The sequence below is a fragment of the Lycorma delicatula genome, chromosome 8, assembly GCF_047948215.1.
Source record: "Lycorma delicatula isolate Av1 chromosome 8, ASM4794821v1, whole genome shotgun sequence".
Taxonomy (NCBI): Eukaryota; Metazoa; Arthropoda; class Insecta; order Hemiptera; family Fulgoridae; genus Lycorma; species Lycorma delicatula.
In genome coordinates, this window is record NC_134462.1 from 97,085,688 (window position 1) to 97,101,510 (window position 15,823).

General features: G+C 28.2%; 1 protein-coding gene across 1 annotated transcript in view; it reads left to right on the forward strand.

The window, feature by feature from the left end:
• Window positions 1-11,260, forward strand: part of LOC142329500 (E3 ubiquitin-protein ligase MYCBP2-like) — a 145,412-nt gene extending 134,152 nt beyond the window's left edge. Inside the window, exons 36-37 of the mRNA XM_075374174.1 lie at window positions 1,182-1,394; window positions 11,115-11,260. Coding sequence (XP_075230289.1) covers window positions 1,182-1,394; window positions 11,115-11,260 — 359 coding nt within the window. The remainder of the gene's footprint in view (window positions 1-1,181; window positions 1,395-11,114) is intronic.
• Window positions 11,261-15,823: the final 4,563 nt, after the last annotated feature.

The window sequence follows — 15,823 nt, forward strand, 5'->3', positions numbered from 1 at the left end:
CCAGATACTGCAGGAATTGAAACCTGATGATGGTGTAAAACATTACAATTTCGCTGTTGAAATGTTGGGCAGAATAAGTGAAAACTAATCATTTTTAGATGATATAATTTTTACAAACAAAGCTACATTCCATGTGAATGGATGTGTTAACAGACACAATTCATGAATATGGGCTCTGAAAACCCACACGCAATTAAGAAACAACGCGATTCACCTAAAGTTAATGTTTGGTATGGTGTGATGAAAAATCGTGTATTAGGGCCTTTCATCTTTGCTGAAAAAACAAATAATGGAGTTGTGTATCTTGACATGTTAACCGATTATTGCTTTCCTCAGCCGGATGAACTCGAAAGCATTCATCAACTTCATTACCAACAAGATGGTGCTCCCCCGCACTTCAATGCATTGGTCACGGACGCTTTGAACAAAAAATTTGGAGATCGATGGATAGGCCGGCAAGGACCGGTACTTTGGCCTCCAAGGAGTCCAGACCTGACACCTTGCGATTTTTTCTTGTGGGGGTACATCAAAAGCTTTGTTTATACACAAAAAATTTGCGACCTAAACCACTTAAAAAACAGGATTAATGAATTAATGACAACCATTAACGAAGAAATGTTAACTAATGTTTGGAGAGAAGTTGAGTATCTATCGTTTGGACATTTGTCGAGCGACTAAGGGCGCACATATTGAAATTTATTAATTATGTTAAAAAATGTTTGAGACGAAAAATTTGAAAAATAAAAAACATAAACTGTTAGTAATTCTGTTTTAATTTAAACCATGTTCAAAACCGCACCATTATTTTATGATAACCTTGTATAATGAATGCACCTGTTGAGCATTAGTGTGTTTATTAAGTTTCCATAATTTGTAATAGTGTTCACTTTCCTTCTTTTTTAACACTGACTTTGATCAATTTTTGCACATTTAAATTGTAAAATTCTTTATTTAAGAAATGAAATTGCTGTATTGATTATTATTTTTGAACAGTTGTCCAGTTAGTAAAATACATCCTCAGCCTTTAAACATTACCCTGAAACTGCTGTTTGTTTATAAAATACCATTGAGTTGTAAGTTTTCTTCGAAACTAATATAATAACATAAATACTGACATTTAAGAAGTTGTAAGCATCTTACTAGCTTAACAGAATGCAGTTTATTGTGTTTATTTTTTTTAGGTAATGAAGTGATATTTTCTCTCGAAACCGCATCAGATTACGTTAAGGATGAAAAAGCATCTTTTTACGGATTTCGTTGTTTAGTGGTCGGTTATGAATGGCAGGTATCTCCCGGTGATGGTTTGCGCCAACTTGAAATGGAATTATCATTTTTGGGTGGTATGTGTGCCGCATCTCTTATGAAAAAAGATCTTGTGTTACCGATGTCAACAGGTCAGTTAGTACACTACACTGCTGCAGCTGTATTTTATGTTTTATAGTATTTATGAAGTAATAGATGTATATTTATTGCATAGAATTTCAGTGTTTTTAATTAGTGTATTGAGCTATGAAAGTTGTTTTATTATTTCCTTAAGTTAAAAGGTGACTTGTGAAGTATCTTTAATGACTGTTAATGTTAAATAACGGAATGAAACTTTGCATTTTGTTTAATTTTTTTATTATTTATATATTATATCACACTTAATTTTTGTTTTTAATCATTTTTTGTAAATAAACATAATTGTTTTGTTTCATTTTTTGATTATATTTACAATAAATATTTATCACTTTATTTTTGGTAGAATTACATGTTTTGTATTGCTTTTAACAATACTGTATATGCTTTTTTATAAGAAATGTGACATGAAAAATGTTTTGAAAATTATTTTTGATACATTGATGTTTTTATTGAAAAGATTTTTTTTAATATTTTGATTTAATTGAATAAAATCATTAAAACACTGCATTCTTTATTACAGTATCCCGATGACCTTCTTTTTAGTGGTTGCTGTTACTAAATTCTCTTTTGACGAATCTGTTTTAAATTTATTAATTTTTTACTTTTTCAATGCTGAACATAAATTTTTTCTTTTCTTTTGAACCACACTTAGAAAGCATGTATGTTTTCTTTTTAACATTTAGTTCATAAATGCAATGCAACTCCCCATATAAGAATTTTAAAGGATCACTTTCTGATTCTAAAATATTCTAATTTGATGTAGTTAATTTCTTTTCTGGATTACTGTTCTTGTATTTAATATCTTTTTACTTTTTCATCTTTTGTAGTTTTATTATCTTTTTACTAATAAATATTAAAATTCCTGAATTTCATGAAAATGTTTTTTTTTTTTTTTTTTTTTTTTTAATTAAATATTTTTGTATTGATGTGTAATAGTATGTTTGTATGAAATGAATTGTAAATAATACTAGTTATTTGGAAGTTCACCCAGAATTATTTTATTATGTAATTTTTTACTTTTTTGTGTATGTGATTTATGAAATATTTCTCAATTTATTAGTGTTGTGCAATAAGTAGTGTTGACTGTCATGTAATTCTATTGATTAATTTTTTATGTTCATATTGCTGAAATTGTTTATTGTTATAATTTTATATTTATTATTTTTACAAACACATATTTACTTTTTGTTGTTCTTTTGTAAATTTATAATTATATGAATGTGTATGGTATTTTCTGATACATTTTCCATTTATGAATTTAGTTTGGTAAATTGTACTGTATTATTTCCTTTGAAAAAAAGTTTAAAAAAGAAGGATGTCTAGAAAAATCTTACATCATTCTAAATTAATGAGCTGGTTGAGTTATAGTGTGCATCACTAAAGATAATGCTTGTTTTTAAACTACTTAAAAAAAAAGAAAAAGAAGAGTGGAAATAAAAATTGATTACTTTTGTATAATACAGATGAAGTCAGTTTTATTTTTCACCCTCTGTTTAATTATTTCAGGCATAGAAAGGGAAAGTCACTTTTTTGAAAATGTCAGTTTTAAACATCTAAATGTTGAATAAGGGCACATCAGCCTTCCTCACCATAATTATGACTCTCTTAGATTGTCCATGATGAGGACCCAAAGGCAAAAAAGGAGGATATCCTTTGTGTCACCTTAGTGCTGGGAGGGAAAGGGAGAGGATGCCTGCCTCTGTGGATTGATTTAGGAATTAAGTCCCTTTCCAGTTCAGTTCTAATATTCTAATACGATTTTACCCCATTGAAAATACAAATATTAAAGGACTGCAAAACAGGTCCATGTAAAAATGTTAAATTTCATGTTCTTTGTATATCAAATCAAACTTTATGCACTGAATAGTTACAGATTGGTTAATTGACTACTTTCATTTTCTGAGTTAATTTATTATTTTTTTAACTTCCGTGGCAAATATAGCTAGAATAGCTATATTAAAGGACGGTAAGTATGACAAGAAACCTTTTTTTGAAAATCTTTATGTTCTTGTTTTAACCTTTATTGGAGGGAATGTTAGATTTAGTGAAAACTCTACTTAAGCAAATTTTTTAAACTTATATGTATAGGAATAGTTTTAGAAGTTTTTTTAATTTATTTCCCACCACTAAAAAGAATAATCTTTGTTTTTTGGCTCTGTGTGATTTTTTATATTAAAAAAAAAAATTTCTTTGTCATTTTAAAGGCAATTTAAATCTAAGTAGTTTTGGCCCCTATATATACCCATATCCAAAATAAGTTTTTTTTCATTACTATCATAAAGTTATGCTTTATTCTTTTAATGCATTTAAACAATTCTTTTTTTTAATTCATTAATTTCTTGTTAAGGATCACTTCTTTATTAAAAAACAAAAATTAATTTGCCCCACAGAATAAGGAACACCCCATGAAATTAAAAAAAAAAAATTATTTGGAAATTTTGATGCTCTTATTTTGGTAGTTATTATATTCAGTAAAAAAGTCCCATTGACACAGGGAGGCTGCAAAATTAATTTGCTAAAGATTTTTTTTACTTATATTTAAATTTATGAAAATAAAAATAAGACTTTTATTGATTAAATGTCAAAGACTTTCTGGCTTTGCTGGAATGGTTTTGCAATGAAAGAGCTATGCAAGGAATTGCATGACTTGAGCGCCACAGCCAAGAAAGTTATATATTTTTCCAGCTTTTTTTTTACATTCTTAACCATTTGTATTTTAGAGGACATTTTTTGGAAAGTGTGGCATGATGTATGGAGAAAATAAAATTTTGATTAAAAAGGAAATTTTTTTCTCCATCTTAAATATAGTTGTAACATAAAAAAAACTGCAGTTCATTCATAAAAATAACAACAGTGAATAAATTCTCTCCTTTTTTTGTCTTCAGTCATTTGACTCGTTTAATGCAGCTCTCCAAGATTCCCTATCTAGTGCTAGTCATTTCATTTCGGTATACCCCCTACATCCTACATCCCGAACAATTTGTTTTACATATTCCAAACGTGACCTGCCTACACAATTTTTTCCTTCTACCTGCCCCTCTAATATTAAAGCGACTATTTCAGGATGCCTTAATATGTGGCCCATAAGTCTGTCTCTTCTTTTAGCTATATTTTTCCAAATGCTTCTTTCTTCATTTATTTGCCGCAACATCTCTTCATTTGTCACTTTGTCCACCCATCTCATTTTTAACATTCTCCTACAGCACCACATTTCAAAAGCTTCTAATCTTTTCTTCTCAGTTACTCCGATTGTCCAAGTTTCACTTCCATATGAAGCGACACTCCAAACATATACTTTCAAAAATCTTTTCCTGACATTTAAATCAATTTTTGATGTAAACAAATTATATTTCTGACTGAAGGCTCGTTTCATCTGTGGTATTCAACATTTTATATCTCTCCTGCTTCGTCCATCTTTTGTAATTCTAGTTCCCAAATAACAAAATTCTTCTACCTCCATAATCTTTTCTCCTATTTTCACCTTCAGTGGTCCATCTTTATTATTTCTACTACATTTCATTACTTTCATTTTTTTCTTGTTTATTTTCATAGCAGTTCTTGTGTAGGACTTCATCAATGCTATTCATTGTTTCTTCTAAATCTGTTTTGCTCTCAGCTAGAATTATTATATCATCAGCAAATTGTGTATCATCTTTATCCTTTCACCTTGTACTGTTACTCCGAATCTAAATTGTTCTTTAACATCATTAACCAAGTTCTATGTAAAGATTAAAAAGTAACGGGGATAGGAAACATCCTTGTTGGACTCCTTTTCTTATTACAACTTCTTTCTTATGTTCTTCAATTATTACTGTTGCTATTTGGTTCCTGTAAATGTTAGCAATTGTTCTTCTATCTCTGTATTTGAACCTTAATTTTTTTTAAATACTGAGCATTTTATTCCAGTCTACATTATCGAATGCCTTTTCTAGGTCTATAAATGCCAAATATGTTGGTTTGTTTTTCTTTAATCTTCCTTCTACTATTAATCTGAGGCCTAAAATTGCTTCCCTTGTCCCTATACTTTTCCTGAAACCAAATTGGTCTTCTCCTAACACTTCTTCCACTCTCCTCTCAATTCTTCTGTATAGAATTCTAGTTAAGATTTTTGATGCATGACTAGTTCTCAACTAATTGTTCTGTATTCTTCACATTTATCTGCTATCATTTCTTTGGTATCATGACTATAACACTTTTTTTGAAATCTGATGCAACTTCCCCTTTTTCATAAATATTACACACCAATTTGTATAATCTATCAATCGCTTCTTCACCTGCACTGCGCAGTAATTCTACAGGTATTCCGTCTATTCCAGGAGCCTTTCTGCCATTCAAATCTTTTAATGCTCTCGTAAATTCAGATCTTAGTATTGTTTCTCCCATTTCATCCTCTTCAACTTCCTCTTCTTCCTCTATTATACCATTTTCTAATTCATTTCCTCCGTATAACTCTTCAATGTATTCCACCCACCTATCGATTTTACCTTTCCTATTATAAATCGGTGTACCATTTTTGTTTAACACATTATTGGATTTTACTTTATGTACCCCAAAATTTTTCTTAACTTTCCTGTATGCTCCGTCTATTTTATTAATGTTCATTTCTCTTTCCACTTCTGAACACTTTTCTTTAATCCACTCTTCTTTTGCTAGTTTGCACATCCTGTTTATAGTATTTCTTAATTTTCGATAGTTCGTTTTACTTTCTTCATCACTAGCATTCTTATACTTTCTACGTTCATCCATCAGCTGCAATATATCATCTGAAACCCAAGGTTTTCTACCAGTTCTCTTTGTTCCGCCTAAGTTCACTTCTGCTGATTTAAGAATTTCCTTTTTAACATTCTCCCATTCTTCTACATTTTCTACCTTATCCTTTTTACTCAGACCTCTTGTGATGTCCTGAAAAAGCTTCTTTACCTCCCCTTCCTCAAGCTTCTCTAAATTGCACCGATTTATCTGACACATTTTCTTCAGGATTTTAAACCCCAATCTACATTCCATTATCACCAAATTATGGTCGCTATCAATGTCTGCTCCAGGATAAGTTTTGCAGTCAACGAGTTGATTTCTAAATCTTTACTTAACCATGATATAATCTATCTGATATCTTGCAGTATCGCCTGGCATTTTCTAAGTGTATACTCTTCTATTATGATTTTTAAACTGGGTGTTGGCAATTACTAAATTATACTTCGTGCAAAACTCGTCCCCTCTTTCATTCCTTTTGCCCAGCCCATATTCACCCACTACATTTCCTTCCTTGCCTTTTCCAATGTTTGCATTCCAATCTCCAACTATTATTAAATTTTTATCTCCTTTTGTGTGTTTAATTGCTTCATCAATTTCTTCGTATACACACTCTACCTCATCATTATCTACTAAGATTTATAAAACTATAAAAAAAATATAAAAATGACTTAACTATTTTTAATTTACTTTTTCTCATAGATTTAACTTTATATTTATTTTCTTACTAATGTACCTGATAATGGTAGAACACTTTAATTAAATTTACAGTTTTGCATTTTAATATATAAAAAATAACTACTGATTAGTACAATTTACAGGGGTTGTAAGAAGATTTTCTTATAAATATATATCCATAATTTGACTATCTTGTCTGTTGTGTTAGGCATAATCTGTAGAGTACGAAATGAATTGTTTTTACATAAATTTTTATAATTAATCACTCTTAAATATAATATTTTTTAGTTGAAATATTTAGATTTAAATTCTTGGATACTAACATATACTGTTCGTTAATTGTTAACAAACAATTTATAATCTTGTGAATTGCTTTATACCCTAAACTTACTATTGGATATAATTTTAATGAAACTGCAGAAAAGATGTGGATTAATCAACCTATTAAAAAAAATCAACTTTTCTTAAAATTTGTTTGGCATATGTTTTAAGCTGGCATTCTCAAAAATTACAAAAAACCTGTGACTTTTTAGATGCTAAGAAAAGGAAGAAGTAACTTGAAGGTTTATATTTCACAGAAGCAATTGCAGATTCTAACAGTATTTCCATTTTTATCTTAAGAGTATTTTTATATAAAGATACTATACTTCAAACAGTAGCACACTATGTCATTGATCATCTGCATTCTATAAAAAACTTTCTAACATTTAATTCAATATTAAACTTCATAATTATTATATATCTGTAAATTATTTTGCATGTAACAAAGTTAAATGTTCAAAAATGCAATGACAGATTATTTTTTCTAATTATTATACCTGGTTTAAAAACTAATAATAATGTAATGTATCAGAAAATATGGCAATAAATAAATATATGGTAATATAAATAAATAAATATATGGTGGCAATAAAATTTTATTATGGTTTGATTACCTCCTCCAAGTTAACTGTGGCCTAACCTTTGACTGCTGTCTTCCATCTCTTGCTCTTGCTCTTTGTAGCAAGAGCAAAAGATGGCTGTCAACATTTTGCAAAAAATGATTATCTTATATTTTGGACTAGATATAATGTGTCTTCTTGTGATATGTGTTTAATATATTTAAATTTTTTATGTTGTTACTTTTTTCTAGTCAGATTTTGTTTTCTGTGATATTTTATTTTTTCCATTGTATTTTTTTGTGATATTACATTTTTTTTTTTAAATTTATGCTTTTTTTCTTTTTTTATTACCCAAATTTCCATTATGTTTTATGTTTGTAGATTTAATTGTGTTAGCAGTGTATGTTGATCAGTGTCGTTAGAGAACTTGTATGTAATGTATGTTTTCTAAACTATGATAATTATAAATAAATAATTTATTCTTTCATCAAATGCATTGATATAGCATAATTCAGTAAAAATTTATTCTGATGAAGGGTTTTTTCATAGTTAAAAGTTTTTATTAAGACAACATACTTGTGGTGTCTTCAATTAATTTACAGTTTTTTTATTATTATGATATTTTATTTCATAATAAATAGAATATATTCTTCTTCATTGTTTATATTTGCAGAAATAATATTATCAAGTTTATACTCACAGTTAACTAATTTTTTTACACTTATTTTTTTTTTAATTTTACTTTTTTAATGTTGTTTTTAATATTTTATTATAAATATGTACTAAAGAACATAATTACATAACATGAACATAAGAACATAATTACAAAACAGCATTATGACTTCAAAAACAAAAATTCTTGAAAATATATTTAAACTGTAGTTATTAGTTAAAAAAATACTGTAAATAAATAAAAAATCATAACTAAGTAAACATAAACACTTATCAGGTATAAATACTAAGAATTGCTATATTAAAATAAATGTTTATGTTAAATGCTATCTTCATTAGTTTTATTTATAATTTTTATTTTTTTATCGTAATATAAAACATACATCTGCCTGTTCAGAAAAGTTTATATTTCATACTCTTAGAAAAAGAATTCTAGGAATTTAATGTTATAAAATAGAGTTAAAGTTTAAATGAAATTATATTACTCCGATCAAATTTATGAGAGTAAAAGACCCATACATGTATATAATGTGTGAAACTGCCTGCTCACTTCTAAATTCTAAATATCAAGTGAGAAATTTAAAACCAAACAGCTGCAGACTGAACACAGTTGTAATTTGTATCATTTTATGAATGAGTGGAGTGAAAAAATGTAAATTAAATTAAATTCTGTATTTATGTTAGCAAAATTACATATTTACCATATTTTTCAAAAGATCTTCAAAGTGAGTACCGTGCACAGCAATGCACTTTTGTGTTCAAATGATCATTTTTAGTCACCTGATGCAAAGTGTCACTGTCAATGTCATTGATTTCTTATTGATAGTTTGCCTCCACGTCATCAGTAGTCTGGGGAATTTGATTCATAAATCTTCCTTCAAATAGCCCAAAAGAAAAAATCTGGGTATATGAAGGCCATCACCCTCTGCTCACATCATTCATCTGCATTACTGCATTTACTAATGAATTGTTTTATATGTGACATATCATATTAGAAGAAAGTGTACTCTTTTCACAGCCTGTTAACCAAGCGTAGAATTCTTCAAAAATTGTACAGGACACTTCTGCATTCTGACAGTCTGGTCAAAAAATATTGGTCCCACTATTTGATTACCAGAAAAGCACACAACATAGATTTTCTCTTTGTGAAGTGGACACTCAGACATGTGGTAATGATCTTTAGTCATTTGATACATGGTGTCGTGCGACTTAACATGCCCAGTTAAATGAAACCATGCCTTGTCTAATGTTATATACAGCATTGAATCTGTCTGTCTGTTGATCATGTTTTTGAGAAGCTAGTTGTAATAATTAAGACATTTTGATTTGTCTGTTCTTTTAAGTTGTTGCAAAGTATGGTTTCAAATTTAAATTGTGAAGAATCTTATAGCAAGGTGTATGTTTTACGCCACATTGTTGTGTTAACTTATGGATAGATTTTTTCAGACTGGCAGAAAGTTTGCTTTGAATATCAGATATGGCCTCTGGAATCCTTATAAGAGGTTACATTTTTCATTTGAAACTGAATCAAGTTTGCTACTCCGCTGGGATTCTGGCATTTGGAAATTTTTCCACGTATTTGATCTGTTTCTTAAAAGGATCCAGAAAACACACAAGCTTCCACTATAGTGACCCTTTCCACAATTGAATAAGGCATTTCAGAAAAACACAACTGCAAAGAATGAAACTATATTGCTTTGAAGACAAGCAGTTTGATAAGCTGTTGACAACTGTCAACAGCTGATGTTAGTAGTAATATACACTACCAATACTGGTGCTAGTAGTAGCAGCATTAAAGGTTAGGTAAAATAACTGCAGTACTAGCCGGTTTGGTTTGGTTTTAAGTTCTCATCTTGTTTATTCCATTATGTATGCAAGTGTGTACCAGAAAACTTTCTAGACTTAAAGCATCTAGAAGACTTTAGAAACACTCAATCATGATTATAAAAAACAGTTTCTTAGCTTACATGTTTACTTTATATTGGCTAAATTACTATCAAAATAAAACAAGTTTTGCATGAATTATAGCAGATAAATATAACATTCGATCTCAAAATTTTAATGGTCTTTAATCGTAGAATATTCTCCACTATTCAGAAATCACCAAAATACTGTGAAATTTTATTTTTAAAATGTAATTGTTTTGTGAATCTAATTATAATAATGAAACAGAAGAGATGAAAAATAAAACATTCAAAAACTGTCTCGTGGAAGTAAACTCAGCCTACAAAGAAAGTCACTCGCTACACAAATAATTTGATTCCAAAGGAGTTGAAAAGGTACTAAATTAATAAAATGAAACACCAAAACCTAAGCTGTGAACATTAATCTGAGAAACTGCTGATGCAGTGAAATACTACCCAATAAAGAATTTTTAAAACATCTGGTTCTTTGTCAAAAATTATTAAATAAATAAAAATACATTTATTTTATAATGCAACTCATAATTTTAGTACAAATTATGACCAAAGATAAATTATTTAACACATTAAAACACTTGTAGAGAAAAATGCCAGCAAAACATATAGAGTCAAAAAAGCATAAAAAGAGTACTCTGTATTTAAAAAATACAGTTTGTGGCAACTACTACGATACAATAAGATAATTGTGTAATCAGATAAACATTTGTCATCATTTCAAAATGTTTAATAAAATTGAACCGCACAGTTTAATATTCATTTTACGCATCTAAATTTACATTGAAAAATAAAAATTTAATATAATTTTCAGCAGAAGAGTTCGAAGAAGATATGGAAACCATTGAAGAGACTGCACGTCAGATATTCTCAAAACATTCATCGCTTTTAGGAAAAGGATTTTCTCTAGCCAATCCACCAACTATTACACAAGCACTTGACGGAGTTCTTCCATACAGGTAATGTAGATTAATAAACTGAGCACATTTAATTTTTTGCTTTCTTTCATACATTACAATAATTTTATTTTATATGCTATAAAATTACTTAAGAAGTTAAGTTTTACTACATTTTATTTTACTTAAAAAGTTTATTTTACCTTTGACTAGGAAGTGAATTCTGCAGCATCAATACAGAGTATGTAGATTTTTTCAGGAACACTGATTAATTTGTTATCTAGTTATAGCCGAAATGTTCTTATAGTATAGATTTGTCCACTGGAATAGTGAAAATCTGGTAACACTAATTGTTTTTTACTTCTGTACTGGAATATTTGCTCCAGCAGATTACTAGCTGTGGAACCCTGCCTATATAAAACACAAATATTGCCTGGCATGATGTAACAACACATGACATACCAGAATTTAATTATTGTGTGTAAAATACGCCTTTAATATAAATAGTAATGTATATAAATAAACTGTAGGTACATTGATAATTATAACATTGTTTTTTATTATAAAAGTGTACCATTTGCAATCGGAGTATATAGCCTGTGTAAGTGTTCAAATCATATAAGTTAAAGGTGGGATGAAATCTGTTAAAATATTTTGTTAATTACTTTAGATCCAAAATAAAAGAAAAATTTTATTGTTAAAAAACCAAAATTTTTGCTAGACTGTTGTTCCACTCTAGTGTGCGTTTTGTATTTTGTTTTTATATATATTTTTTTTTCCAGGCGATGTTAACATATAAACATTTTTGGCCAAAAAAAAAAAATATGTACCATTCCCATGTTACCATAACACTAAAGAGACAGTAGCTTCATTATGTAATATCTCCTCAGCATCTAACAGATGCTTCATTGTTGAATACTGATTAATTTTCAATAATTTTTTTAGTTAAAATTGATGTAATAAATTTAAAACATAAAAAGTACATTTTCCATATTTACATCTGTATGTTGAAAAAAAGTGGATCTTATATTTTCATAAAAATACATTGAAATTACTATCTTACAGTTATATAAAATAAACAAAAAATGATTTTGGAATAATTATCAAACAAAAAAGTTAAATATTTGTGTAACACGGAATTTACAATATCCCAAACATATAAATTTTACAAACATATTTGTCATAATTTTTTTCAAATACAAGTATAACACCACTTATGCCCAGTTAGATCATTCGTTGCTCTTGGAAACCTTTTTATGATTAAATCCAGATTATTTAATTTCCCTTTTTATATATTTTGCAATTTTATTTCATGTTCTCTACCTTTTTTATGCATTCTTTTAATTGTAGAGTTGTTATTTGAGAAAGTTCTTCTTCAGTTTGATCATTTTATTGCTGTTGTATATAATTTAATAATTTGTACCAGATATTTGAGAATATTGTAAAATACTCTTTTAGGCTATTTAATTATATTTCTTGGTCAAATATACAAGGTGCACATTTTGTGCAACACCTACACTGAATTTGATCATCTTTTAGAAAGTTACATTCTCTGGTTTTGAATTTTCTCCAGTTTCTTTAATCGATGATATTCCTGTCACTGTATATATCTCTGACAAGAGCAAAACATTATTAAGTTTCTTAGATATATATGAAGAAGCTATTTAAAGCTTTCAATTAAACCAGTTATTGTAGATTGTTTAGGATAATTCTTGTACAGACAGTGGCAATTTTAATGATGGTGGTAGTTGTTTTATGGAGCTTTCTGACATTATTTTTTTGAAATGTTTATTCACTGTGTTCATAACAGGTGAACTGTGGTTGTTATTTTACTATTGAGACTAGACAAAGTAAAACTCACAAATTTTTTTCAAAATAAGACCATTAAACTTTCTACTCAGAAGCAACACTCAACAAATTCTGGTTGTAAGATATATATACCTTCATTTATTTACATAAATAATAATCTGTTATTGTACCAAACAAGTAAAAAAATATTAACTGCAAACAAATAACACAAATACCGACTGTAAAAGGTGTAATTATATATTATTTTGTGGAAAAAAGATTATTATTATAAAATGTAACATGAATACTCATGCAGCATCTAATATTCATCAATTAATTGTTGCTTAAAGAAGATAAGCAGTAAAAATTTTTACTCCTATCTGTAACCATATGTAGTAATAAAGTCGATTGCATATTTTATGAAAATTAACTAAATTTTTTTTTAACATGGTGTTTCAAACATACCATGTGGCTATGAAGATTTTCAACAGCAGTTGTTTTTAATTTCTAATAATAGTTATAGAAATTATAAGCTCTTATTGAGCTTACAACGTTCAGGGTTTTATTATTTTTAAATTACCTTTCTAGACTAAATTGGCATTTCTTGGGGAACAGTTATAAAAAATAAAAAAAATAGATAAAAAATATCATTTGGTCTAAAAATTATAAATTTTATCAGGATTATGAGAAAAATGCTTAGTTTAACACTAAATAGAACATTTTTAGAACTTTTCAATGTGTTTCACATGGTTGTAAACAGAAAAGAAAGATTATTCGCTATAAAATTTAATACAGTTTGATTTCATCAATGATTTTTACATCAGCATGCTTCATATTATTTTACGTATTTATTTAAACTTGATACAAGTTATAGTTGTAATTATTTTTAAAAAAAGAGCCAATATTATCAGTAAAACTATACAAAACAGTATAGGTACAATGGTAGTATAAATATTTATTAATAGCGTATATTGTGATTTCGAATTTTCCCCAAAGAATTAATAAAAAAAAGAGAAGAATATTTTTAATTTTGAATTACTAATCACATAAATTTGATTGATATTTTTATAAAAGGCACTGAGCATTCAAGTCATCAAATTAACATTAGGACATTGATTAAAATAATGACAGACATTAAAAATCCTGTAGTAATAAACAAATATTAAATTATTATTTGGTATATGATTATTTGTAATCGGCAATAAAATTTATATTTCATGATATTCAAACTGAGTCACATTAACAATTTTGTGGTGATGTTTAACAATAAAATTATATTGGGAAAAATCTTTCAAGATAAAGCTTTGCTGTTACCAATATTCTCTATGAAATAAATAAATGTGGAAATTTTTGGTTTGTAAATTTCAAAGTAACAGCTATCTTAATTTTTCATTCCCCGTGATAACTAACACTATTAATACTATTATCATTATTAATAATTGTAATTATTATAATAATTATAAAGCATAATTGTCATAGCTAACATTTTAATTATTTAATTAGTGTTTTGTGAAACACAATCCTAAACTGTATTGCATGGAGTTTTAAAAAAAAACTCCTTTGCTTATTCAGGTTGAAATTTACTAAGGGGCTCACTCCTTTCATGTATCAACTTAAAAAATTCTGTTGTTTCAAATTTAAAAAAAAAAGAAATTTTTCAGCTTCTTTGTTAAGTCCATGGAACTAACAGTAAATGTCTAAAAAAATTTGAATACATTAGTCTTAAAACGTACCAAAATGTTCAACTTAGAAATCACAAGATTAGTTTTCATGAAATAAATAAAACCGAAGTATAATGTAATTAAAATCCTTTACAATATCCTTCTCTTTCAACATAAAAAAAGAAAGAAATAAAACAGATTTTTTTTTTATTGTTATAATTCTGCATCAATATTTCCAAAAAGTAATTATACAGTGCATTCGGAAAGTCGCTGTATAGTATGCTTTAAAATTATGATGTGGTACATTCTATTCTTTCGGCATTAGATTGGTTGCCTCTTGGGTTCACTAGGCATTTCTCAGTAATAAACCAAGACGTCAATTGTTGAATTGTGATTGAACATGATTCATTTTGTTTTTCTCATAATTGCAAAAAACATATTGGGTTTTTCAGCAGAGAAACACATTTTTCTCGTTGTATACGTCTTTCATGAAGGTGACAATATATTGATTTAGTAAAGCCCAAGTTTTCTGAAAAGTTTCCAAATGTTCCTCTTCCTCACCGCGATGCAGTTCGAAGTCTAATAAAAATTTTGGGCAACAGGCTCTGTTGAAGATGCTGATTGAAGTGGAAGACCACCTAAATTAAACAGAAGCTGCTTGATATTTTGAATGCTATGGACAAAAGTCCATCAAAGTCAATGCGTAAATTAGCATAGCAGCAATATATTAGACATGTTACCATATATAAAGCTGTAAGGAAAGTATTGAAATTATTCCCCTGCAAACTAATGTGTTTTCAAGAACTGAAACCTACAGATCATGCCAAAAGACTGAATTATTGTCAGTAATTTAAACAATTTAATTTTGACCAAAATTCCATAGGTTTCCTCAACATTACTTATTTTTACAGATGAAGTGTGATTTCATCTGGGAGGATACAGTAACTCACAAAATGCACGACTGTGGTCAACTAACCCCAATGAATTACATGAAGTGAAAATTAGAGTCTGGGTTTGTGCAAGTACAATGCGCATTGTGGAAACTAGTCTTTTTTGAAAATACAGTTAATAGAGATCATTACTTGGCTGTTTTAACAAACTTCATTAATCAGTTAACAGAAGTGAAAATCGGTCATGGTTGATTCCAACAAGATGGCACCACAGCACACACAACTAACAGA